The 27,623-nt window shown below is 37.6% G+C and overlaps 1 protein-coding gene across 1 annotated transcript; it reads left to right on the top strand.

The window, feature by feature from the left end:
- The first annotated feature begins 5,710 nt into the window (after positions 1–5,710).
- Positions 5,711–13,225, top strand: LOC140890347 (uncharacterized). Its single transcript, XM_073298103.1, has 4 exons — positions 5,711–5,780; positions 6,028–7,688; positions 7,789–8,697; positions 12,512–13,225. Exons 1-4 carry the CDS (start codon positions 5,711–5,713, stop codon positions 13,223–13,225), a joined length of 3,354 nt encoding a protein of 1,117 aa, XP_073154204.1.
- The last annotated feature ends 14,398 nt before the right edge of the window (positions 13,226–27,623 follow it).

Here is a 27,623-nt window from a genome sequence, read left to right as displayed (position 1 = left end):
ATGACGTCCCTTCATCGATATTTGCATGTGTGTTCACACGTTCATCATAATTCAAATCATCAGCGTCGTTGTCATTTTCTTCTCCAGACTCCCCATATGACATCTCTGGTTCAGTATCACTATCACTTCTAGGAACATCATAGTGTGGAGCAAAATTCTGGTTGTTTGAATACAAATTTGTTGCACCGACGTTTTGATCCCAACCCAAACCCGTATTTGGCCAGCATGGATGAACATGTTCAAAAGGGCCAGAGATATGTTGATTAACTGCATATTGCTTATTCCTTCTGTAACATGTGGAATATATGATTCATCATCATCATGACCAAAATTTTGATCAATTTGATTTGTTTCAACGTACAAATGCAATACATTTATATTGGGGCATTGCATTACAAACTCCAGAGCATCAGCATCAACAAGGTCGACTGGAATTTCATGCCATTTTGATTTCTCCATGAATGAGTTTTCATCGACAGCTTCAGATTAAAATTCATCGGATCAATGACCAATATTTTATGCACATATTCAACCAAATCGAACAAAGAAATTGATCTCAATACTCGAATCGGTCTAATATACGGGATAGTATATTCAACCGACTCATTCTCAATACTAACGTGACCACCAAAATATAGAAGCACATCAATGTTATCCATACCGAAGATGAAATTTCAGAAAAAATATTACAAAGACAGAAGGAGGAAAGAAGGAAATGAAATAATATTTTTTAAAAATTGTGAAGAACTTCTTCAAATAAAAGAGAGTGAGAGACACTGAGATTCAACCAATTGTTATATAGAATATTGAACAATTGAATTTCAAATTTTGTAAGGCTTAAACACGTTATTCAATGTGGTCAAAATTTATGTGGAAATCTTGTCAGGATCATGTTGTTCAATTGTCAAACCGGGAATCTTGCTGGAATGATCACGATTTTTTGTCGGAAGGTTGTGTATTATTGTGGTGATTTTATATATGTACTCGATAATTTAATTTTGTCGGGAGGTTGTGTATTATTGTGGTGATTTTATATACGTGCTCGATAATTTAATTATTTTTTAGTGTCTCGAATCACGTCCGCAGTAAGGATAGGAGGACGGTGGGTAATCAGCATCCGCTTCTAGCAAAAGCGGACGCTGGTATTATAATAATATATTAAGAGCATGCGCATCAGCAGTGGATGCCACCACGTAGGCAGCGTCCGCTGCTTTCTAGAGCGGAAGCTGACATTAAAAAATGCCAGCGTCCGCTCTTTACCATGGCGTTTTGAAGTAGTTTTGCAATTACACCGTGCATGCATTATTTTTTAAACTAATTTTTTTTTAAAATTAAATTTAATAAAAACGCATGATTTTCTAGACACAACCACATTCATGTCTTCCAGATTACTATGGGTGAGAATGCAACAAAAGCCTTTTAAAGAAAATAAATATTCATTTGATAATTTTAACATTTTCTCTTTTGTTTACTTTTTTTTTTGCAGTGTCTTTTGTGGCACCGCTTGATGGGGAAGAACGTGCTCAGTACCTCCCACCATGGCTCTTTTTACCTGCGCGCCTATACTCGTGCTCCAAAAACTCGATAAGCTAGATTTTCTTCGAACCCACAATTTATTTAATTCCTAAGCATGGGCTAAATTTTTGTTCTTGATTTGTAGAATGGGATAACAATGATGCTCATCAACATGTCAAATTCTACAACATTCGACGTTTAGGTGATGAATGACGTGAACTTACACCCCAACATACTCAAGTTGGCAGATCATGGGGACAATACACCGCGGGAAGAGTACCATTTGACTCCACTAGATGAAAATATTTAGAGCGATGTTTTGCTGTTCAATGGAACTCACTGAAGCTCACTCAATCATCTGATATTCTCGACATAAATCTGCAGCTTGTCGACATCGGCTCATCACCCATATCTGTGGGTCCTGATTTGATAGTGTTTGTTACCATCAAATGATTCAATTCTCCCGCATGTTCCAATTAGAAAAGTTTTGGTTTATACTTCTTTTTTTGTTTAAAATTTTCACCGATCATCAGTTTTTGTTTTTTGTTTAAAATTTTTAAGTTTTAGCATTTCTTCAGCTTTTTGTTTAAGATTTATATATATATATATATATATTTATATATATTTATAGGAATGGACTAATAACACAAGTAACTAATTTGTATTTTTGTTTCTTAGACAGAGTATCATGTTTATTCATTCAATTCTCCAGAATGGACTTCGCAGCCTCAACTAGAATTGGTCGTAGATCATCAGAGGCTTGACCAAGAACCGTGTACTCTTCTAAGTCCTTAGCATCCACGTCTGCTCCATGCCTTATAATAATGAGAGCTATCTCCCATATGGCTATGACTATTGAGAAAAATTTAAGTTGTCAGCTTAGAAATTTTCACTGCAGTAAAATTTGAGCTTATTAAGAGGACACAAAAGTAAATTTATGACACAATACATAGAATCGTTCCAACAAACAATGGGAGAGAATAAATGAACAAGATATATGAAAGTAGAAGTTATGATAGTTCCATTTGCAACTGAGTGGTTTTGAATAATATATGTATAGTTTATCAAAAGCTTCCATTTGCTATAAAATCACTTCATCAGACCATAACTCAATCATGTCATATATCTAAACAATGAAAAAACATGAACCTAATGTTGTACGGTGAGCTCGAAATCAGCTAATTACATAATGGAACATGTGAACCCATCTTTCAATTATTCCTTAACACGGCAACAACGATACAAAAGAACATAAGAAACTGATGAAATTTCAATGAATCAATGACAATTGGAATACAAATAGTGCATCAATTTGCGAGCTTGAAACCGCCACCGTTTTCATTGCTAAGGGATAGGGCTCCAAGGACTTGTTCGGGACCAAGTGATTTAAAAAGAGATGAATATCTCCCGATTCCCGTCTCTTTGAGCTTTTTTGGCATAAAAACTATTTTAAAAAATCAAGAAAACTTTCTTCTTGGTTATGTAATTTTATCACTTTACGATTTTGGTCATTTTTGTTATTAAATTTCAGATTTAATTGTATAATATTTGAATTTGGGTAGTCTTAATTCATTTTAATTGACGTGATACTATGCACATCAGCACCACATTCCATGTTAGTGTAAAAAATAACATACTAAAATTAAAATGTACGTGATAACATGGAGAACCAAAATTTCAGGGAGATCAACATGCATCTCTTCTAGGGTTTCTGTGGGAACCCCTGTAAGAGCTTAGTCCTACGCATTGTAGGTTTCTCACTCGATTGATCGGGAGGATTGATCTGAGTGGGTTCAGGCTATTGGTTATCATCATGGATTTAGAAGACATATCCAGGCTGGTTAAGGAAATCAAAATTACAAATAAAGGAGAGAAGAATGTCAATATCAGTAATGCGGACTTGCAATTTGGGGAGGCCAGAGTAGCAAAGTGCCTTGTTGCTCGAGTTATTTCGCCGAAATCCATTAATCGGGAAACGTTTTGTACACAAATTCCTCGTATTCTTCAGTTTAAAAAGAGGGTGGAGATTGAGTTTGTGGGTGACAATACTTTTATTTTGGATTTTGTGTCGCAGGAGGACGGAAGTAGAGCTTTGATGGAAGGGCCTTGGAGTTTTTTCCAGGATCTGATCGTCATCATGGAGCCTAAGAGGATGGAAGATCCTCGGTTTCTGAATTTTAATGAGGCTTCGTTTTGGGTACAGTGTCATAATGTGCCTTTGGCATTCTTGAATCGGAAAATATTGGAGCAAATTGGGGCTCAAATTGGAGTAGTGGAAGAAGTGGATCAAGGAGATTCTGGTTTATTTATGGGGAGTAATACTCGGATTCGTGTACTTCTGGATATTCGAAAACCACTGAAAAAGTTTGTTTGTGTTGGGGTTGAAGATGAGGAGGACGTGATTATTCTCCTTACGTATGAAAGACTCCCGGATTTTTGTTATCGATGTGGTGTCATTGGCCATTCATTTCGAACTTGTGAGGAGAGCTCAGAAGGAAATGAAGAGATGAAGTTTGGGGTCTGGCTGAGAGCTAATACAATTGGGAATAAGAATAGAAATCGATTTTCACCTTCGAAAGGGCCTAAACCTAGCCAAACTAGTACGACTTTGGTCATAAGGGAGAGTTCAAAGGGGAAAGACAGGGAAGAGGATGGAGGTTCAGACTTTCAAGAGCGGGATAAAAACCATTCTTTAGGAGAGGGGTTTGAGTCAGTGGAAGCGGTTGGAGGCAGCAATATAAGAGAGGATAGTGGTCTGCATGGAGTCGGATGGGAGGAAAATGTGGTCATGGTGGACGCTACAGGATCTGCAGGAGTTCCGAGTATGGAGGGTAAACTATCTCCCAAGCCAAAACGGAGTCCGATTAAATGGAAACGCTTGGCCCGTGCTAAAGAAAACAAGAAAGCGTTACACTCTCCTGAGAAGTTATCTTGTGTGGGAGCTAAACGTTCAGTTTCTGTATATGAAGGAGTTGAAAATATTGATAGCACAAATAGAGGTAAAAAGCAGGCAGTGGAGGATTCAGTGGAAGGATATTTAATGTCTTTAACGGCGGTGGTTGCGCAGCAACCCCGCCGATCAGTATGATTTGTATAGTTTGGAATGTCCGGGGGCTTGGAAACCAACGGGCTTTCCGTGAATTGAAGAGGCTTATCGCCGAAAAGAAACCCTCTCTCTTGTTCCTGTGCGAGACGCGCAAGAGAGACATTAATAACTCGCAGTGGTCGAATATGCTTGGTTTTAAGGGATGCTTTTCAGTGGGAAGTAGAGGAAGAAGTGGTGGGCTGTGTTTATGCTGGAAAGACCCATTGAATGTGAAGATTCAATCCTTTTCACTAGGGCATATAGATTGTTTGGTGAATCATGAAGGGAAGTCTTGGCGGTTCACGGGGTTCTATGGCAACCCGTGTGCGCATCTTCGGCATCAGTCTTGGTCTCTTATTCAGTGACTTGCGAGTCTTGTTGAATTTTCTGGGATTCCCTGGCTGTTGGGAGGGGATTTTAATGAAATTTGCTTCGATAGTGAGAATATGGGTGGTAATAGGCGACCGTCTGGGCAAATGGAGGCGTTCCGAATTGTGTTGGATGAGTGTAATCTCCAAAATTTGCATGGGAGCGGAGATATTTTTACTTGGGTAAATCGGCAGCAAAAAGAAGATTTAATTTGAGAAGCTTGACCGTTATGTTAGCACTTTTGAATGGAGATTATTATTTCCTACTGTCAAATACGAAGCATTGGATTTCTATCACTCGGATCATAGGCCTTTATTTATGTCTCTGGGGCTGTCTTCGACTGATAACCTATCAGTTGGATCTTGTGCTAGGAGGTTTCGATTTGAAGCGGTTTGGATGCGGGATAAAGATTGTGAAGAGGTGATCCGAGATGGGTGGTATGGTCTTCGTAATTCTCAGGTGGAGTTGCCTGTTAGAATTAAGAATTGTGCTGAGAGGCTACAGAGTTGGGCGAGAGACCACTTCAGCTCTATGCCTCGTCAACTTAAGAAGAAAAGGGATGAGCTGAAAAAAATCCGAGTTCAGGGGAGTTGGTTTACTGAATTTGATCGGATTAGGGAGGTAGAGGGGGAGATTGAGGAACTTAGTAGTCAGGAAAATATTTACTAGCGACAGAGAATTAGAGCAGATTGGCTTGCCATGGGGGATAAGAATACAAAATTTTTTCACAGAAAGGCAACTATGAGGAAGGCTCATAATCAAATTCGTGGGCTGATGTCGTCTCATGGAGATCTTGTTCAAGATCAGGGAGGTATGGCTCCTATTATTTTGGATTATTTTGATACAATATTCACCTCTTCTATTCCCGATTTGGACTCGATGAGATCTGTGATTGATTGTGTTAAGACTACAGTTACTAATTCGATGAATGAGCTCTTGTGTGCGCCGTTTTTGATGGTGGATATAAAAAAATGCATTATTTGATATGAGTCCGGATAAATCTCCTGGACCAGATGGAATGTCGACCATGTTCTATCAAAAGTATTGACATATAATAGGCGAGGATATGGCGAAGGCAGTATTATCAGTTCTTAATGATGGAGCCCCTATGGATGATTGGAACAGTACCATTATTAATCTTATTCCTAAAGTGCAGAACCCTCTTCTTATGAAGGAATTTCGTCCTATTAGCTTGTGCAACGTGTGTTATAAACTTGTGGCTCGAGCCTTAACGAATAGGTTAAGGCCTTTGATGGAACATGTTATTGATGAAACTCAAAGTGCGTTTGTTCCAGGTAGACTAATCACAGATAATGTAATTCTTGGTTTTGAGACTATGCACTGGATGCGGAATAGACAACAAGGTAAACAGGGGTATGCGGCGCTGAAACTAGATATGAGCAAGGCATACGACAGAGTTGAGTGGAAATTCCTTGAGGCAATCATGATGAAGATGGGTTTTTGCGACGAGTGGATTGGTAAAATTATGAGGTGTGTAACGAGTGTCCGATACTCGTTTAACTTAAATTCACATTTGGTGGGTGATTTGAAGCCGGGTAGGGGTATCCGTCAAGGTGATCCCCTATCTCCCTATCTGTTTACCATTTGTGCTGAAGGTTTATCATCGATGTTGTCTATGCAGGCGGTAAAGGGTCGGCTTAAGGGGGTTCGTATTGCTTCCTCAAGTCCGATCCTGACCCATCTTTTCTTTGCAGATGATAGCCTTGTGTTTTTTAAGGCTACAAAAGAGGATTATCTGTGTGTAGTTGATTGTTTGAGAGCTTATGAAAGAGCTTCGGGCCAGGTTATTAATTTTGAGAAATCGGCTCTTTCTTTCACTCTAAACACGAGCCCTATCATGGTAGATCATATTAAATTAGCGCTTACCATACCAGTTGTTCAGGGTCATGAAGTTTATCTGGGCCTTCCAACATTCTCAATGAGAAGTAAGAAACTTCAGTTTGGATATTTAGTGGAAAGGGTCTCTCGGCGTATAAATGATTGGGGGAGTAATCTTTTCTCTGTTGGAGGTAAGGAGATACTTATCAAGTCAGTGCTGCAGGCTATCCCTTCTTATGCCATGTCATGTTTTCGCCTCCCTAAGGCTACTTGTTCGTCTATTGAAAAAGAGTGTGCAGATTTTTGGTGGGGGTTGGAGAATGATAAAAAAAAGATGCATTGGAAGACTTGGGATTTTTTATGTAAACCGAAAATTTTGGGTGGTCTTGGGTTTAGAAAACTTGAGATCTTCAATAAAGCTTTGTTGGCAAAGCAACTTTGGCGAATTATCCAGAAACCTGATTCTTTAGTGGCGAGGGTTCTCAAAGCTCGCTACTTTAGACATTTGGATGTTATGCACTCATCCTTGGGAAGCAATCCATCGTCTATCTGGCGCGCTCTGGTCTGGAGTAGAAGTCTATTGGAAGAAGGAATCTGTTGGAGGATAGGTGATGGGAAGTCTATTGACGTATGGCAAGAAATATGGATCCCGAATTTGCGAGCTAAGGTATCTCAGAGCTTGATCCATCTTCATGAGGGTGCGAAAGTTAGCTCTTTGATCTCGAACGGCCAGTGGGATGAGCAGGCTGTGCAGAATATATGTAATCCGTATTTGATTCAAAATATTTTGTCTATTCCAATTTTTGGGTGGAGTACCGAAGATAAGAGATTCTGGAAATTTGATACAAAAGGTAAATACTCGGTTAAAAGTGGCTATCGGGTTGGTTATGGGTTAGAGGAACCGCCAGAAAATCACTCGACTTTCTCAGTAATTAAGAAATGGTGGTTGCTTTCTTTGGGCTCTTGATATCCCTCCAAAGGTTCGAGTGTTTTGGTGGCATTTTTACCATAACATTTGGCCAACCGGAGTTAATCTTGTGGCTCATCATGTTCCGATTACTACTTGCTGCCCTCTTTGCTTTTCTTTTGTGGATACATTGTGCCATGCATTGTTCCTTTGTCCGGTGATAAAGAGATTATGGAAGAAAAATGATGTGTGGGCTGCCTTGAAACATTGTACTCTATTGTGCTCGGAGGATGTATGCCATTGGTTGCTAACTTTTCCAGATCGTGGCCAAATTGAGGAGTTTATTTGTCAAACATGGTCCATTTGGGGGGAAAGATGTCGGGTAGTTCATATTAATGATAAAAGGGAGTTGCGTGATGTTGCTTTGAATGGTAAGGTGATGATTCATGATTACCAAAGTGCAGTGCAGGGGTGTGCAATTTCCAAATCTGTAGGGCCGCTATATTCTCCTCATTCATGGTCGTTGCCGCCGACTGGAAAGCTTCGGCTAGATGTTGATGCGAGCTTTGATGAGGACAATAATATGTGTGGAATTGGTGGTATTGTGAAAAACCAGGAGGGTCAACCATTGGTGGCGTTTGGAAATAATATTATGATGCCAGGTTCAGTTGTTATGGGTGAGCTTCATTCGATTAAAGCAGGTCTGGAAATGGTGCGAGAACAAGAATTTAATCAAGTAGTAATAGCGTCGGATTCACTTTTGGCAGTGAAAGCAGTCACGTCGCCAAAAGATGATCTCAGTTATGTGGGTCTATGCGCTTCAGAGATTAATTTGCTTATGGTAGAGCTTGGAAATATTTCTTTATTTCATGTTAGGAGATCGGCCAATGAAGTGGCGCACTCCTTATCTAAATTTGCTTGTTCCTCCCCTACACCTTTTTGTTGGGTGTCTGGGAGCTTTCCTCGTTGGTTGATCAAACTTGTAATTTCGGATCTTGTTAATATGAAATAAAATTACAAGTTTCTTGTCAAAAATAAAATAAAATTCAGGGAGATAAATATACATTATCATAATTTCCTTTTATGATGAAATATTATTTGAAACGATAAGTGTTTTAGCTAGATATACTAGTCATACACGAGATTATTTTATTTGATGACAGTAAAAAGCGTTCGAATTTGTATTCTTTGATAAACCAGAAAATACGGGCATGGGTGAAAAAATATATTGGAAAATGAATAAATGAATGTATGTAGACATGGTAAAAGGATCGAAACTTGAATTGACCTATTGAAACTCATGAAAGCGTAATTAGACTGTCTGCATAGATGTGGTTGGAGTTAATCAGACCACCCATGAAAAATTTATAGTATTCGTGATTAATAATTTCTATTTCATTTGTATCATACTCAGGTTCTAAAAATCTTGATTTAAGTCTCGTCTCGATTAAACTTGAAGCTTCCCAAAACTTTTTGCTTCGACCAAAAACGATAAAGAAATGGTCAAACATAGGTTGACCATTGATTTGAACTCAAGCGATTAACCCAATTTGATAAACATAAAATAAAGAATTGGAGCAATTGATCAGTAGCAACAAGCCAAATTGAAATAATATGAAAGAACACAGTGGGATATTTCCACTATACTAACCCACTCTCACTCAATAAGAAGCATTCATCTATCTAAGCTAGCTTAACAACACAATAACCATGTCCCCTATTCGTAACAACCGACCCCCTCTATTTATCCCATTCTCCCACAGTCTCGACTCTTCCACTTGTGAGATAAGGGATTAGGCCTCATATATGGGCAGGGGCGGATTCAGAAATATTACCAAGGAAGGGCAGACGAAAAATTTAAATATAGTACTCCAATAATATTGTTAGATTTCCAATTTAACTTACAATATACCCCTACAACTTGACATTTTTTGAAAATTATTAATAACTTCAATCGAAAAATTACAAAATATATATTTTTCAGTATAATTAATTTATAATATTCGTGTTAATTTTCACAGCAAAAACAAATTTTCTTCATTGCGGTTGTTACGACTGTTAAAATCAAATTTAAACTCACAAGCTCGTAAGCTAACAATTACTGCTTCAAAAATTTGTTTTCAGGTTTAAAAAAACTTAAACTCATTTGTGTTTAGGTTTAAAAACTTAGTGTTTGGGTTTCAATTTTTAAAAAATTATGAGCCACAAATTTTTGGATCACTTTGCACACATTAAATAACAAAAAATAACTTAAGGTTTTTTGACCCTTTCTTGTATTTTCGTATTTGGTTCATAATCTATACTCATAAATTATAAATTTATTTTACATGTAGGGTATTAAAAAAAATAAAATCAAGGGAGGGCAACTTCCCTCCCTTGCCCCTTAATGGAGCCGCTCCTGTATATGGGCTTTTGTCTCTCTTCTGGGCTGGGGTTTAACAACATGTCTTCTAGTAATATTGACCATATTAAGATGGTATTTGACTAAGCTATTTTAGGAGCTTATAAGCTGTCAGTCTAATTTTAAAAATAAGATGTTAAAGTGTTTGGATGAACTTATTTTTAACGACTTAAAGATGTTGATGTGTTTTGTATTATAAGATCTTTTTATTGTCAAAATTATCAAAAAGGGTATACTACTACAAAAATAATGTAAATAGTTATATATATATATATATATATATATATATATATATATATATATATAATAGTTTTAGAATTTTATCATAAATTTTAAACATATATTAAAAAATAAAACTATTTTATATTTTAATTTTAAAAAAATTGATAAATTATGTAAAAGGATGGGTAGGGGGCATGGTGAGTATTTAATAAAATATATAAAGATAATATGAAAAAGTAAAATATCAAAAAAAAATCTTTTATTAAAAAAAGTAGGAGTGATCTTACTTTTTTTAAAAACAACTTATTTTAACAGCTTATAAACTGTTTGGTAATAGTCAAATTACCCATTTCTATAATTTTAAACTATCGGTGCACCTCTTCCATTAATTTCCCAAACTCTTGTGCTTTTTCTCGTAAACAATATGACTGCCTTTTGGACCGAGATTGAGATTTTTTATAACAATTGTACGATTTTGCTTCTAAACTTTAATCTTACAAGGTTTCTCGTTTTCTCTTACTTTTCAGATTTTTTTTTTTCATTTTTCCAAAAAACAAAAATCAGTTAACTCGGCCACCGACCGAATTAACCAATTTTTATTCGTTTTGGTTTTGATCGGTTATAATAAATAAATCGATCATTTGGTTATGCAAAAATAGTTCAGTTCGATTATTCAAAATTCGGTTCGATCAGTGACTGAACCAACTGAATACTCACCCCTAACTACAGTGGATCGGCTTCCGTTTAATCGGATGTTCGTGGAGCAACTCTTGGATCCAGATCAACCCGTTGTCTCTCAAATATTGGGCCTGACCCAAACCCGTAAAGACAATTTATCTCTCTATTTTTTCTTCACAACCGATGCTTCTCATTTTTGTGGGCTACTCCTTAAAGACCTGGACCATATACATCTTTACGGGAAAAAAAAGACCTATACCATATCTGGAAGGAATACCAATCCATAAAAAAAGGCCTTGACCGAAAACAAACTGGTTCGCAAGATCAAACCATTGTGGTCATCAGCTCCATCTCCGACCCGTTTTCAATTCGTGCAAGCCGAGTGCTCCAGCGGGCTGGTTAAAAAAGTATGATTCCTTTGGGGAGTATTTAAAAAAAGGGAAGTTGACTCCATATTTTTTTAAAAAAGGGAGTTGACTCACTTAAATTAAAATTAAACCTAATAAGTCAATTAGTTAAACTAATTAACAATCCCCCTATCAGTTTATTTAATTTTTCCCCACAATTTGTCGTGCCCTATTTTCCCACAAGAAAAAACCTGTCATCTTCTTCATTTTTCTCTTCACCTGGCTGCTTTATTTTTCTCTTCACCTGGCTGCTCCATCCAGTTCTATCCTTGAGATGTGAAGCAGGACCTAATCTATTTCAAACATCGTATATTGCTGATTCATCTGTATTTGAAGAAAAACAAAAACTTATCTCTATGCAAGGGCAAGTAAATTTTCTCCATTGTTGTTGAATGTAAGCATTAATCCGATTTAAGTCATTTTTTTATTTAGCAAGTGTGGATAAAAAAAATGATGTGTTAGAATAAATTGAGTTTGATTTTATTGGTGATACAGCGCAGGAGAATTTTTTGGTCGACCCAAAGAGTTCTTGGTCAACCATGGTTGACCCAGAGTTTATGGTCGACCAAGAGAGTTTTGGGTCGACCATGGTATACCCTAAACTCTCTTGGTCGACCATAAACTCTCTTGGTCGACCATGGGTAGACCATGGTAGACCATGAAGAGTTCTTGTTATTTTCGGTGATTAAAATAGTCTTATTCTCATAATTTTTGTGAATTTTGTAGGTTATGCCTACAGTTATCGTTGTTCATTTCGATGGTAGATGAGAAGCGAGTGAAGATAGCATATATAAATGGAATCCAAGGCCCAATTCAAAGTTTGCTGCTATTCCAGTAGATGATGATTTTTTTTCTTCTTGAAAATTTAAATCGTGAACTATATAGAATTGGGAAAATAGAAAAGTCTGCCAACCTGAGGTTGAGTTACCTTTTAGAGTTTCCGTGCAACATTCAATCGATTTATATAGAGAATGATCAAGATTTGAAAGCATATCTGTATTTTGGTTGTCCCAAAACGAGGCCGGTGCTTAAAGTTGAAATCGAACATGTTGTTGGTTTTTTGGATGTTTCTGATAATGTGCATGAAGTTGTTATTGATGAAGAAAGTACTGATTATAACGATCAAAGTTCTTATGATGATTATTTTGAATATTGTTTCTTTGGATCGTAATAATATCAGTGAGGCTTTTGATGAGGCAGATGTGGTTGCAAATAGTGATGCAGTTGTGGTTGCAAATGTGGATATTGATAGCGAGGCAATTGTGATTGCAAGTAATGAGGCAGTTGTGATTGCAAAAAATGAGGCAGATGTGGTTGCAAATGTGGATATTGCTAATGACACATTTTCATTCACAGATGGTTCAAACTTGTTTGTTGGTCAAGAATTTTCAAACAGAGTTGCGGTGAAAAAGGTGTTAAGAAGAATCAGTTTGGAAGCATGTTTTGAATTTGAGACAGTAAAAAGTAGCCAGATAGTGTATGTTGTAAAATGTAAAGTGGCTGATTGTAAGTGGAGAATATGGACCTCAAAGATTAAAGATTCACATGCATTCTCCATTCGAACATATTGCAATACACACACTTGTGATTTGACGAGGAGACGTAAGAGAATCCACGGATCTAGTTTGGTTGTTGTCCGTGATATGTTGGTGAATAATTTCCAAGGTAATCCAGTGCCAATAGCACCGAAAGAGGTTATGGCGATGATGCACAATAATATGAATGCTAATATATCATATTACCAGTGTTCTAAAAGGCGCCGCCCACCGCCCCGTTTTCTTCCAAGGGCGTCGCCATATTAATCGCCCGCCTAGGCGGATCGGGCGTCGCCTAGGCGGATTCAAATGGGCCTATGCGGATACAAATGGGCTTAATCCACCTAGGCCTTAATTATCCATCTCTTGTGAGTAAGAAATATTAGTAGCTTTGGTGTATATATATACTCAAGATTCCTTTTTTTTCTTTTTCAAAAGCAATGTGGGACAACCATTTTGTCAACCCTTTTTCCAATTCATTATTTTAATTTTATTATAATATATAATATTTTTTATTTATATGTAGATTGGATTTAGATATATTTCTTTTTAAATTTATTATTATAATAATTTTATTATTACAATTTTATAAGAATTTCATACAAAATATAAGACATAAAATTATATTTTTTTTAATAAAACTTATGAATATCTCAAAATATTTATTATTTAAGCTTAAAAAAAATCGCCTAGTCCCCGCCTAGGCAGATAGGCGCTAGGCGGTAGGTCACCGCCTGCCTACCGCCTAGCATTTTTTAGAACATTGCATATTACAAGGCTTGTAAAGGGAAAGAACTAGCAGACAATATTATGAAAGGTGATCCTACCAAGAGTTTTACTCTAATGCCTTGTTATTTGCACATGGTTGAGAAGATGAATCGAGGAAGCATTACAGTCATATGTGTTGATGAGGAAAATCGATTCAATTATATGTTTCTTGCTTTTGGTGCATGTGTCAGGGGATATCGGAGCATGCAGAAATGTGTATCAATTGATGGTACATGGTTGAAGGGAAAGTCCAATGGTGTTTTACTCGTGGCATCTGCACATGATGGAAATTATCACCAATATCTTTGGCGTGGGGAGTCGTCGATGTTGAGTTTACTTCTTCGTGGAGTTGGTTTTTGACGAAGTTGTTAGAATTAGTACCAGACGAGACTGAACTGGTGATAATTTCAGACAGACATCAGAGAATAATTAATGCGGTTTCTAGTGTATATAAAAATGTGCATCATGGCCATTGTACATGACATTTATCCCAAAACTTGAAAACCAGGTGCAAAAAGAAGGGTGCAACAGAAATGTTTCTGCAAATTGAAAAAATATATAAGTAAAACGAGTTTGATGTTGCATACAGTGATTTTAGGAAGAGATATCCTGAGGCTGCGCAGTTTTTTGACGAGAGAGATACACTTGATCGATGAAATCGAGCATATTGCCCAAATAACCGTTACAATATTATGACGACAAACGGGGTTGAATCAATCAATGCTCGACTACTTGAAGAGAGAAAGCTTCCTATAATTTCACTTTTAGATTCTTTGCAGAGACTGACATCATCTTGGTTTGTCCGATATCACAATGCATCAATTGCAGCTAACACTAATCTGACCCCTACCATCGAGGGAATTCTTCGCAGCCGATTCACTGATGTCCAAGGAATGCAAGTTTTTAAATTGCCGTCTTGAGTTTGATGTTCGGAGTGGTCGACACTCGATCATTGTGGACCTGGAATCTAAAAGATGCACTTTTCGAGTTATAACGCCTCGATTTTATCTTAATTGAGCTTATTTGAGTTAATCGGAGATTACAGAGTTCAAGAGTCGACTTGATTTTGATCAGGGTCTATTTTGCAAATTTTGGAAATTTCAGGAACTAAAATGAAAATATTGGATTTTATATATTATCTACTCTAGTTGAATTACTATCATCACTCCATCTCCTTCTCCAAACCGTGTTCCACTATTGAAGGGCCATTTGAGTTTCCCAAGCTTTGTGATTTCAGTCCGAGCTCGATCCGTCCGTTGGATATTATTTCTGAAGAGAGTTTAACGATCACAGCAACGAGAGCTCCATTATATCATAAGTATTTCTCCGATCAGATACATTTTATTTTTCGGATGTTGTTAGAATCGATTGAGTTTTGAGTATGTTGTTCTTGATCGAGTTCTGATCGTTAATTCTCAGTCGGTTTTGAAATAGAGCGACGTTCGGTTTTTTTATGATTTTTGGAAGCCAAATTCAAAAATGAGGATTTTGAGATGTGTTGAATTTGAGTTGTTATTGTTGTCTTAGCATTGATATGAGTTGATATCTGTTAGAACCTAATGGGGGGGGGGATTTAGGTTCTATTGGCAACTTTAGCAATTTAAAGCGATTATGCAAGTACGCAAGCGGAAGACTTAAGCAATCAAATAATAAGTGCAGTAAATAAATGCGTAATGTAAATAAAGCAGTAAAAGGGATAAGAGATGTTTATGGAAGTTCGACGATAAATCGTCTACGTCTCCCCTTCTTGGTTAAGTCGATTAACCAAGGATCCACTAGCACTTCGAACGTCTTGGCCTTGATGGCTCCAAGGATAGCCTTACAACTTGACACGATCACCGCGCCGATACAACTCAACACTCTTGGCCTTTAGGGCTCCAAGGATAGCCTCAACACTCGTAAAATACACTTGGCTTCACACACAAGTGTTTATAAAACCGAGCAACCAACTCACAAACTAACAACCCTCGATATTACAACCCCGAATACAACTCGATATGTGAATATATTTTGAACACTCAAAAAGGGGCTACAAATTTCTCAACAAATGACTTGAATGATGCTTGAGAGGATTGAGAGACTTGAAGATGTTGGGATGATTTGAATGGCCTCGGAATGCCTCCTTTTATAGCTGAAATTTTGACATCGATCGGAACTTCCGATCCCTGCATCGGAGCTTCCAAAATTTGAATTCTGAGACACGCGGGTGTACTGGATCGGAACGTCCGATCCACTTCGGAGCTTCCGATCGGCGCAATAAATATGGTGTCGGGCAAAAGTCTTCCGGACAAGATTATCAGGCGGCCGTTCAGGATCGGAACGTCCGATCCTGTTCGGAGCTTCCGATCTGCTTCACTTCGTTGCCTCCGATCTGCTTCCGAACAATATAATTTTACATAGAAACTGATCGGACCTTCCGAACCACGATCGAAGCTTCCGAACCTGTTCTTCGTAGCTTTCGTTCCTCATTCCGACCAATATAAAAAAATCCCTGAAATAGATCGGAGCTTCCGAACCAAGATCGGAGCTTCCGATCTACCCTTAGCTTCCGAAGATGCTTCTGATCATGATCGGAGGTTCCGATCGCCAATCGGAGCTTCCGATCCCGTAGTAGTAAACTTCTTCGAATTTTGTTTCTGATCTTGAGTATGAATTTAGTATTAATTCATCTTTGAAAATTTTAACTCTGTAATAAGCTCAATGTAAATATTAGTAACATTTTAACCTAGTTTTGTTAATCATCAAAACATAGAGAAATAAGACTTGTTAATGCATTAAAAACATTAATCTCATAATTCGAGATTTATATGCGTTTAAGGCGTAACAATCTCCCCCTTTTTGATGATCACAAAACTTGGTTAAAAACAGGAGATAAAATATACGATAATCATAAACAATTTTTATTAAGCAACAGATTTTAACGGATAAACAAATTTTATCAGATAAACAAATTTTATCTTAATTAATATTTTAACCATTAATTCCCCCCCTTTGTGATAAACAAAAAGTAATGAAACATATAAAAAATACTCAACAATTTCATTTACAATAATAAATTTTTAATACAATGCAAGAAAGAAAAAAATAAAAATAAAAATAAAATAAAAATCTAAGAGTCATCATCATGCTGCGGAGGAGGGTAGCGAGCGGCGAAGTCATCAAATCGAGTCTCCAGAGAGGCAACTCTAGCAGTCAACTCGGTAAAATGAGTGTGCATACTCGTCTCAATGCGATGAAGAGCCTCGAAGAGTCGGTCGCTAGGAAATTGGTTTATTGGTGTAGGAGGGACCTCAGGAGCCTGGAAAGGAAGATCACCAATGGTAGACGCAAAGGCCTCAAAACTGGAAGAGGATGGAATATCAGTGTTGGGCGGACCAGTCGAAAAGCCTTTGGTTTGGATAGAGTGAGGAAGAGAGGAAAAGTCTCGATGAAAATCAGAAATAGGAGAAAATCTAGAAAAAGCTCGACTAGGATCATCAACCCATCGAGAATACACAGGATTCCAAGATAAATCCATCCTGATAATAGACTGATGGTTGATGATATGACTCGACTGGATTTCAAGAGAAGGGATCCCCTCAAAATCAATATCAAAACGACTCAAAATCCGGTTAATAAACCGGGCAAAAGGAAAGGAAACCTTTTTAGCCGTCGTTGCCGTGTGATGCATAGTCTGCATAACAAGGCGCGGAAGGTTAAAAGGTCGAGAGGAGATGATATGAAAAAGAATATACAAATCCAGATATTTGCAAGTGGAGAGGTCTCCACTGCGGGGAACTATGGATGTGGTGATGAGTTTTTGAATGATTTGAAAATCAGGACAAAGACTCTTGAGATGGATTCGATCGTCAGCAGCAGTGGCTTGACGACCGAGAATAGTAGAAAGAAAGAGATCACGATCAAAGTTTGGATCATTTTGTGGCCAAGTTTGGGAAAAGTATTCACCGGGTCCATTCCTGGGAAGATCAAACCAGGAGGACAGATCAGCAGAAGAAAAAATGATATGCCTACCTTGAACGATGGTGGCAATGGTGATATCACCATGCCCTAATTCGAGTTCAAGGTTGGCATAGAACTCGTGAATTAGTGGAGGAAAGATTCGGTCGGGGACAGATGGCTGAAAAAAGGATTCCCAATGTTGAACATTGATTAAGTTCAACAGTAGGAGATGGGATTGGGCCAAGTAAATAGTATCTAAGATACGACCCGGATGAATCTGACGATGTAAATAATCATCAGGTATGGGCCTAGACACAGCTGGTTGGGTAGGATCACGGACAATAATAGGACGACTAGAACTCGCCTGATCGCGACGGCGTTTGACAGGCATTTTAATATGTTGGAATCGGATAAAATAGAGATAAGAGAAGAATTTTAGGTGCAAGAAATCAGAATGAGCGATCTGATATTTATAGGGGATGGAACGATCGGAAGCTCCGATCTGGATCGGTCGTTCCGATCGTGCGGTCCACTGAGATAAGGCCACGTGTCGATCGGAAGCTCCGAACAAGCTTCGGACGTTCCGATCCTAAGGCGGTAATTAAAGATAAGACGGTTAAAAGTAATTTGAAAAGTCGGATTAGATGGGGATCGGACGTTCCGATCGTGATCGGTGGTTCCGATCCGCATCTAGGAGGGAAAAATTACCGCGCAAGATGAAAAGTGGCGGGATACAGATCGGTGGTTTCGATCTGGATCGGTGGTTCCGATCTGGATCGGTGGTTCCGATCTGGATCGGTGGTTCCGATCTGGAGCGGTGGTTCCGATCTGCCATAGGAAGAATGCATGATTTCTACTCTTTTAAAATTTATTTTATTTAACATTTAAGCAAATAATTCACATAAGAATGTGAGCTTCTTAATTTTGAATAAATACAATTTGATTTGCATTATCCAAAATTAATTTGCTCGAATTTAATATTAAGCTCCCCCTTAATATGACATTAAATTTATTTATGTCCACAAGTGATTACAACTCAATCATGCCAAGTTCACCACGCAAACGAATAAAAGTATTTTCATCTAGTGGTTTTGTAAAAATATCGGCAATTTGATTTTTAGTGTCAACATATTGAAGTTCAACTTCATTTCGTTCGATGTGGTCACGAATAAAATGATGACGAATGTCAATATGTTTGGTGCGCGAATGTTGAATCGGATTCTTTGTAAGACATATGGCGCTAGTGTTGTCACAGAAAATAGGAATTTTTGAAAAAGAGACGCCATAGTCGAGCAATTGATGCTTCATCCAAAGAATTTGCGCACAACAACTACCGGCAGCCATATATTCGGCTTCGGTCGTTGATAACGCAACACAGTTTTGCTTTTTGGAAAACCAAGAAACCAAACAGTTTCCTAAAAAGAAACAGGTTCCACTAGTCTTTTCCGGTCCACCTTATATCCACCAAAGTCGGCATCACAATATGCTTTTAAATCAAAGAAAGAATTTTTCGAATACCACAAGCCGAGATTTGGAGTATTTGAAAGATATTTGAAAATGCGTTTTAAGGCGAACAAATGTGATTCCTTTGGACATGATTGAAATCGTGCACACAGGCATACACTAAACATAATGTCTGGTCTACTAGCAGTAGCATATAATAAGGAGCCAATCATACTACGAAAGGAAGATTGATCTACAGTTTTACCATTTTCATCCTTGTCGAGTCTGATTGCTGTGCTCATAGGTGTGGATGATGATTTGGTGTTTTCCATCCCAAACTTCTTTAGAATCTCCTTAATGTATTTGCTTTGGTTCACAAAGAACCCATCCTTGCACTGCTTGATTTGCAATCCGAGGAAATAGTTAAGTTCCCCCATCATGCTCATCTCAAAGTGATCTTGCATAAGCTTAGAAAATTCTTGGCAAAGATCTTCGTTAGTAGAACCGAAAATGATATCGTCCACATAAATTTGCACAATAAGCAAATCATTATCTCTAGATAAAGTAAACAATGTAATATCAACAATTCCTCTAGTAAAGCCATTGGTAATAAGGAAAGAAGAGAGTTTTTCATACCAAGCTCGAGGAGCTTGTTTCAATCCATACAAAGCTTTGTTGAGTCTATATACGTGATCAGATAACAAATTATCAACAAAGCCATCAGGTTGTTCAATATAGACCTCTTCTTTCAAATCACCATTCAAGAAAGCACTTTTAACATCCATCTGAAATAATTTAAAATTTCTAGAGCAAGCAAAAGCAAGTAGCATGCGAATGGATTAGCAACAGGCGCATAAGTTTCATCATAATCTATGTCTTCTTCTTGACTATATCCTTTAGCAACAAGCCTAGCTTTATTTCTAGTGATGGTGCCATGCTCATCAAGTTTATTTCTGAACACCCATTTAGTACCTATCACAGGTCTATCATGCGGCCTAGAAACAAGATTCCAAACATTATTGCGTTTAAATTCATTTAACTCATCTTGCATAGCAATAATCCAGGAATCATCAAGTAAAGCATCATCAACACATTTTGGCTCAACATGAGAAACAAAAGCAAGATGATTACAAATATTATTGAGAGAAGAGCGAGTAGATACTCCCTTTGATGGACTTCCAATTATCAGATCTTTAGGATGATCTTTGTGATGTGTCCATTCCTTAGGAAGTGGTGTTTCCTCAACTGTAGCATCTATATCATTTAAGCTTGAGAAAACCATCTCTTCTTCAAGTATTTCTATATCATCATTGTTAGTGCGAACAATAGTAGACATAGATTCATCAAAAATAACATGCATTGATTCTTCAACAAGTAAGGTGCGCTTATTGAATACTCTATAAGCCTTACTTGTAGTAGAATACCCAAGAAAAATACCTTTATCGGATTTGGCATCAAATTTGCCAAGGTTGTCCTTACCATTGTTGTGAATGAAGCACTTAGATCCAAAAGCCCGAAAGAATGAAATGTTAGGCTTTCTCTCCCTCCATAACTCGTATGGAGTTTTCTTGAGAATTGGCCTTATTGATACGCGATTGATGATGTAACAGGCAGTGTTCATTGCTTCAGCCCAAAAATATTTTGGTAGAGAATGCTCACATAACATGGTCCTTGCAATCTCTACTAGTGTCCTATTTTTCCTCTCAACGACCCCGTTTTGTTGAGGAGTCCTAGGACAAGAAAAATTGTGACCGATGCCTTTTTCTATACAAAAGTTTGAAAAATTCTCATTTTGAAATTCAGTTCCGTGGTCACTACGGATCTGTTTTATTGAAAGATTTTTCTCATTCTCAACTCGTTTAGCAAAAGTTTTAAAATACTCAAAGGCATCATTTTTGTGAGCTAAAAACAATGTCCACGTGTAACGTGAAAAATCATCTACAATGACAAACGCATAAAGCTTTCCTCCTAAACTAGCGTTCCTCGAGGGACCACATAGATCTAGGTGGAGAAGTTCAAGGGGCATAGAAGTGGATACAAAATTTTTGCTTTTAAAAGATTCCCTTGTATGTTTGCCAAATTGACACGCATCACAAACAGAATCAAGTTTCAAATCAAGTTTTGGCATACCAACGACTAAGTCAAGTTTTAAAAGTTTTTCGATGGTACTAGGACCAACATGACCCAATCGTCTATGCCAAAGAATGTTATCATCAACATTCACGGATACAAGGCTTTTTATATTTGATAAAGATAAATTATTTAAAGAGACCTTGTAAACGTTCTCACTTCTATATCCTTTGAAATTTATGGATTTGTCACTAATAAATGATACAGTGCAGTGTTGGGGAGTGAATTTGACTTCATAACCTCTATCGCACAATTGACTTATGCTTAGTAGATTATGCTTAAGTCCTTTCACTAGGAGTACATCATCAATTAGACAAGAATTAGATATACCTATTGAGCCGATGCCTTCAATTACTCCTTTGCTGTTGTCTCCAAAAGTGACAGTCCTCTTCTCCTTTGGTTTGATTGATTGAAGAAGATCCTTGTTCCCCGTCATATGTCTAGAACATCCACTGTCTAGATACCATATGCTAGGGAGAGCATTTTTCTTGTTTCCCTGAAAATAATTGATTTTGGTACCCTTTAGTTCTTTTGGGTCCACAATGTTAGAAAAGAGAGATACAAAATAGACTTCTAAGAGTTCAGTCTCTCATAGCAACATCATCGCCACTTTCCAAGAGTGCTCCCAGTAGTAGGTAGGGCATATGGCCACTTTAAAAACCTATTTCCTTGGACAGAGCAACGTCAACAGGGAGACCAGCCGCAAGTCAAGGCATTTTTAAGCCGGTCTATATTGAACTCCCTTAGATTGTGATCTCATAATGTCGACTAATGAGTTGTTAAGTACTCTTAGGCCTCCATTTCATATAGCTCTTTTGAACATATTGATATTTCAATGATCTGCATTTATGTCTAACATGACCATATTTGCAACAATAAGAACAAGTAGGGGGTGATCTCATCTTAGCCTTAGCTATTAGACTAGCAAAGTCTATAGACTTCTTACCATAGCCTATTCCTCCCTTATCAAAGCTACATTTCTGCATGCTAAGTAGGTTGTTTAATTTATTGCTACTCACATTGAATTTATCGAAAGATTTTTCTAAGTGATCTAAGTCATCCTTAAGTCTAAGGTTATCATGCTCCTTAGTTTCTAATTCCTTTTTAAGATTTCTATTCTCTTTTCTAAGAACCTTAACCATATCAAACATATCTTTATAAGCATGTAAGAGTTCATCGTAAGTAGGTACCTCGTCATCGTCGTCAGAGACGATGTCATCACTTTTAGCCATTAAGCAGAGGTTTGCTTCCTCGTCGTCGTCGTCGCTATCACTCCAGGTAGCTAGTAGGGCTTTCTTCTTTCCTTTGTCCACTTTCTTCTTGAGTGGGCATTCATTGGCGTAGTGACCTTGTTGTTGACAATTGTAGCAGGTCACTTCTTTCTCAGGTTTCTTGTCCTTTTTGAATTTGTTTCCTCGCATGAATTTCTTGAATTTTCTTGCGAAGAGAGCCATGTCATCATCGTCATCTTCTTCGATTTGTGTAGTCAAGGCTATCCCTTTGTGCTTGACATCTTCTTTCTTTGATTCTTTTCTTGTGGACACTTCTAACTCATGGGTTTTTAGGGTCCCATGTAGTTGATCAAGATCATAGGCGGCAGTGTCCCCTTTGTTGGATTCGATGATGGCGGTTCTCTTGGCATCCCATTATTTTGGTAGGGCACGAAGAGCTCTCCTCCAAACTTGCTTGGTAGGATATTGTTCTCCCAATTGTGCTAACTCATTGATGATTTGAGTAAGCCTTCGGAACATGGTGTCAACATCTTCGTTGGATTCCATCTCAAATGTTTCGTATTTGAGTTGGAGTAAGTCGATCTTTGTTTCTTTCACTTGGTTGGTGCCTTCGTGACATATCTCTAGCTTGTCCCATATCTCTTTAGCAGATGAGCACATCGATATCCGGTTGTACTCGTTCATATCTAAGGAACAGTGCAAGATATTCATAGCTTTAGCATTTTGCGAAATTAATTTCATGTCCTCTTTTGAAAAGTCATCCATTCCCTTAGGAATTTCAACCCCATCAACTATTTTCATAGGTGTATAGGGACCTTTCACCATCACTTTCCATAGGTCATAGTCTACGGATTGGATATATAGGGACATACGATTTTTCCAATACCCGTAGTTTATGCCATTGAAAAGAGGAGGACGATTAGTAGATTGCCCTTGAGCATAATCACTTGCTAGGTTTGCCATAAAAAGGTTTTGAAAAGTATTTTCAAATGGCTTTGATACCACTTGTTAGAACCTAATGGGGGGGGGGGGGGGATTTAGGTTCTATTGGCAACTTTAGCAATTTAAAGCGATTATGCAAGTACGCAAGCGGAAGACTTAAGCAATCAAATAATAAGTGCGGTAAATAAATGCGTAATGTAAATAAAGCAGTAAAGGGATAAGAGATGTTTATGGAAGTTCGATGATAAATCGTCTACGTCTCCCCTTCTTGGTTAAGTCGATTAACCAAGGATCCACTAGCACTTCGAACGTCTTGGCCTTGATGGCTCCAAGGATAGCCTTACAACTTGACACGATCACCGCGCCGATACAACTCAACACTCTTGGCCTTTAGGGCTCCAAGGATAGCCTCAACACTCGTAAAATACACTTGGCTTCACACACAAGTGTTTATAAAACCGAGCAACCAACTCACAAACTAACAACCCTCGATATTACAACCCCGAATACAACTCGATATGTGAATATATTTTGAACACTCAAAAAGGGGCTACAAATTGCTCAACAAATGACTTGAATGATGCTTGAGAGGATTGAGAGACTTGAAGATGTTGGGATGATTTGAATGGCCTCGGAATGCCTCCTTTTATAGCTGAAATTTTGACATCGATCGGAACTTCCGATCCCTGCATCGGAGCTTCCGAAATTTGAATTCTGAGACACGCGGGTGTACTGGATCGGAACGTCCGATCCACTTCGGAGCTTCCGATCGGCGCAATAAATATGGTGTCGGGCAAAAGTCTTCCGGACAAGATTATCAGGCGGCCGTTCAGGATCGGAACGTCCGATCCTGTTCGGAGCTTCCGATCTGCTTCACTTCGTTGCCTCCGATCTGCTTCCGAACAATATAATTTTACATAGAAACTGATCGGACCTTCCGAACCACGATCGGAGCTTCCGAACCTGTTCTTCGTAGCTTCCGTTCCTCATTCCGACCAATATAAAAAAATCCCTGAAATAGATCGGAGCTTCCGAACCAAGATCGGAGCTTCCGATCTACCCTTAGCTTCCGAAGATGCTTCTGATCATGATCGGAGGTTCTGATCGCCAATCGGAGCTTCCGATCCCGTAGTATTAAACTTCTTTGAATTTTGTTTCTGATCTTGAGTATGAATTTAGTATTAATTCATCTTTGAAAATTTTAACTCTGTAATAAGCTCAATGTAAATATTAGTAACATTTTAACCTAGTTTTGTTAATCATTAAAACATAGAGAAATAAGACTTGTTAATGCATTAAAAACATTAATCTCATAATTCGAGATTTATATGCGTTTAAGGCGTAACAATATCGATATTGTACTGTTGTCTGTGTTTTCGGTTTGATCAATTTATAGCCGTTATGCCGCCGGTTTGAGTTTTTGAGATTTTGAACCGCTTTGAGTTATAGAAATTTGGCTATTGAGTTTTGATCATCGTTGTTGATCGTCTTTGCCTCTTGACAAATCGTTTGGAGTTTTTTGAGCCCTGTGTTAGCAGCATTCGATCGTCGAAGAGTTGGACGAAGAGAGGTAAAAAGTTTACCTTGAGCCTTGTTGTTGTTTAGGTTGTGTAGATTTTGATATAACCTATTTTGTAGAGTATCCAGAGTTGGAGCTACTTGCTTTGAAAGGTACAAACAATCATCGTTTAGCGGGATAGCATACTCGAGACAGTTGGTTCTTGAGTTTTTCCTTAAAATCACATACTTGCATCAATACTCGCTCTAGCTTGTGGAACTTATATTTTGTTATTAATTGAGCAATTGTTATATGGCTTAATGTTTTATGTTTTACTTATGCATTCATCTTGAGCCAAACCTTTGATTTCAGCGAGCATAACGGCCCTTTTTGTTTAGATGTTTTGGAGCTATACTGCGAGTGGCCTGGGTGTAGAGGTTCACCTAATGCCAGCATACTCCTTATAGTCGCACCAAAGTCTTGGGGAGTGGGATATGTGGCATACCACCTCGATTGGAAGAGTCGGTGAGTTGTTACGTGATCTCATCCTCGGGATCCCAAAAGCATAGCAGCAATCTCTTGTTTATCAGAATTGATATCCTGATTTAAAGACATGCATATCATTTGTTTTGATTTGATTATGTTGTCTTGAAAGCATGTTGTTGATATATTACTTATATTGCTTGTTATGTTGCTTTTACTGGGAATATCATTCTCACCGGAGTTATCTGGTTGTTGCTTTGTTTTGTATGTGTAGTTGACAACAGGTGGTGCAGGATCAAGTCAGCGAAGACCTGGTTAGCATCAAGAGGGAGAGATAGTAGTGGGACTCGGTTTAGAAGTCGTGTCAGCATGTCTACCTAGTTTATGTTGGAGCATGTTTAGATCTCGAACTTCATTGTTTATGCTGTATCAATTATGCGAGCTTTATGGTTAAATGTTGTCGTTGCATGTTCTATCCTTTTGAGCAGTTGATCAACTCTAAAACTTCATTTATTATTTGGAGAGATTGTGATTGTAATGCATGATTATGATTTGAATGTATTGGGTTAGAGTTTTATCAAGTTTTTGCTGTATTTTTTCTTATGTACTGTCACCGATAGATCGGTGAGATTTGACCGATCGAGCGATTGACAATTTTGCCATGTTTCTGTTCTTGATTCAGGGTGCCCGCTCGATTGGTGGTTTTTGACCGATCGAGCGGAGCTGTTTATTTACCCGGGCCCAAATGACCGATCGAGCAGAGCTGTTTATTTACCCGGGCAGAAAGTTGGAACTTTTGGTCTTGCTCGATCGGTTGAATCTTACCGATCGAGCGAGACACTATTTCAAAAAAAAAATTTATTGCTTTTAATCTTGGATCTTGTATGCTTAATTGTTGTTTAATCCGATATTAGATGTTTAGAACCGAGGTCTCATACGAGTTTTTGATATTGATAGATTCCCATGTGCCCATGCCATTGCAGCCAGTTGGTTAGTGAAGATTAACTTGTATCAATTGTGTTCAGAGTATTATTCTACGATGACATGGTGCATGGCTTACTCAGAGACTGTCTATCCAGTTCCCGAAGAAAGTGAATGGTCACATAACATTAATTTTCCAGTGGTATTACCTCCTTGTGTAGAAAAGAGAGTGGGTAGAAAATAAACATAATATAATTCCTTCGATTGGAGAATTTAAGAGAAGGTAGAAGCAACCTTTGTGTTATGAAATTATCGGTCAAAATTATGTAAACATATCAAAATTATGTAAACATACTGTTGTAAAATTAAAATTAATGTATTGTACTAAGAAAATTTTTGGGTCGTAAACATACTGTGGTAAAATTAAAATTAATGTATTGTACTAAGAAAATTCTTGGGTCGGCCCAAGAAAACTTGGGTCGACCAAGAGCTTTCTTGGGTCGACCATGAGATCTTATTTGTTCTTGGGTAGACCAAGAGAACTTCTTGATTCTATTGTTAAAATATGTATGATCATAATCATATTCATGAAAATAACGGATCCATATGTTATAACTTGCACGATTATATAAAAAAATCGTTAAACTAGTGGATTCAACGGTTAAAACATGTATCATTATATAACATACTCGTGAAAATAGCGGATACATATGTTATAACTTGCACGATTATATATCAAAATTCGTTAAACTAGTGGATTCAATGGTTAAAATATTTATCATTATATAACATTCTCGTGAAAATACCGGATACATATGTTATAACTTGCATGATTATATATCAAAATCGTTAAACTAGTGGATTCAACGGTTAAAACATTTATCATTATATAACATACTCGTGAAAATAACGGATACATATGTTATAACTTGCACGATTATATATCAAAATCGTTAAACTAGTGGATTCAACGGTTAAAACATGTATCGTTATATAACATACTCGTGAAAATAGCGGATACATATGTTATAACTTGCACGATTATATATCAAAATCGTTAAACTAGTGGATTCAACTGTTAAAACATTTATCATTATATAACATACTCGTGAAAATAGCGGATAAATATGTTATATAACTTGCACGATTATATATCAAACATTCGACCATAAAACCTTAAATTCATCAATTCAAAAGAAATTAAAGATCAATACACAGTCCATTGATTATCAAACATATTACAGAGTAAAAAAAATCTAAACTCAGTTACAAGTCTGTCATCTAACTGTAATACTAGGTGATCACTTTG

The sequence above is a fragment of the Henckelia pumila genome, chromosome 3, assembly GCF_033568475.1.
Source record: "Henckelia pumila isolate YLH828 chromosome 3, ASM3356847v2, whole genome shotgun sequence".
Taxonomy (NCBI): domain Eukaryota; kingdom Viridiplantae; phylum Streptophyta; class Magnoliopsida; order Lamiales; family Gesneriaceae; genus Henckelia; species Henckelia pumila.
Note: the sequence above shows the minus strand (reverse complement) of the source record. Positions and strands in the feature narration are given on the sequence as shown.

Bases quoted from the DNA above. Each gene is read 5' to 3' on its own strand.
- LOC140890347 (XM_073298103.1), top strand. From the start codon at position 5,711: ATGAGGAAGGCTCATAATCAAATTCGTGGGCTGATGTCGTCTCATGGA. The intron at 5,781-6,027 runs GTATGGCTCCTA...GACATATAATAG, and splicing joins TCTTGTTCAAGATCAGGGAG to GCGAGGATATGGCGAAGGCA. The intron at 8,698-12,511 runs GTAATTTCGGAT...ATGTGCATGAAG, and splicing joins CTCGTTGGTTGATCAAACTT to TTGTTATTGATGAAGAAAGT.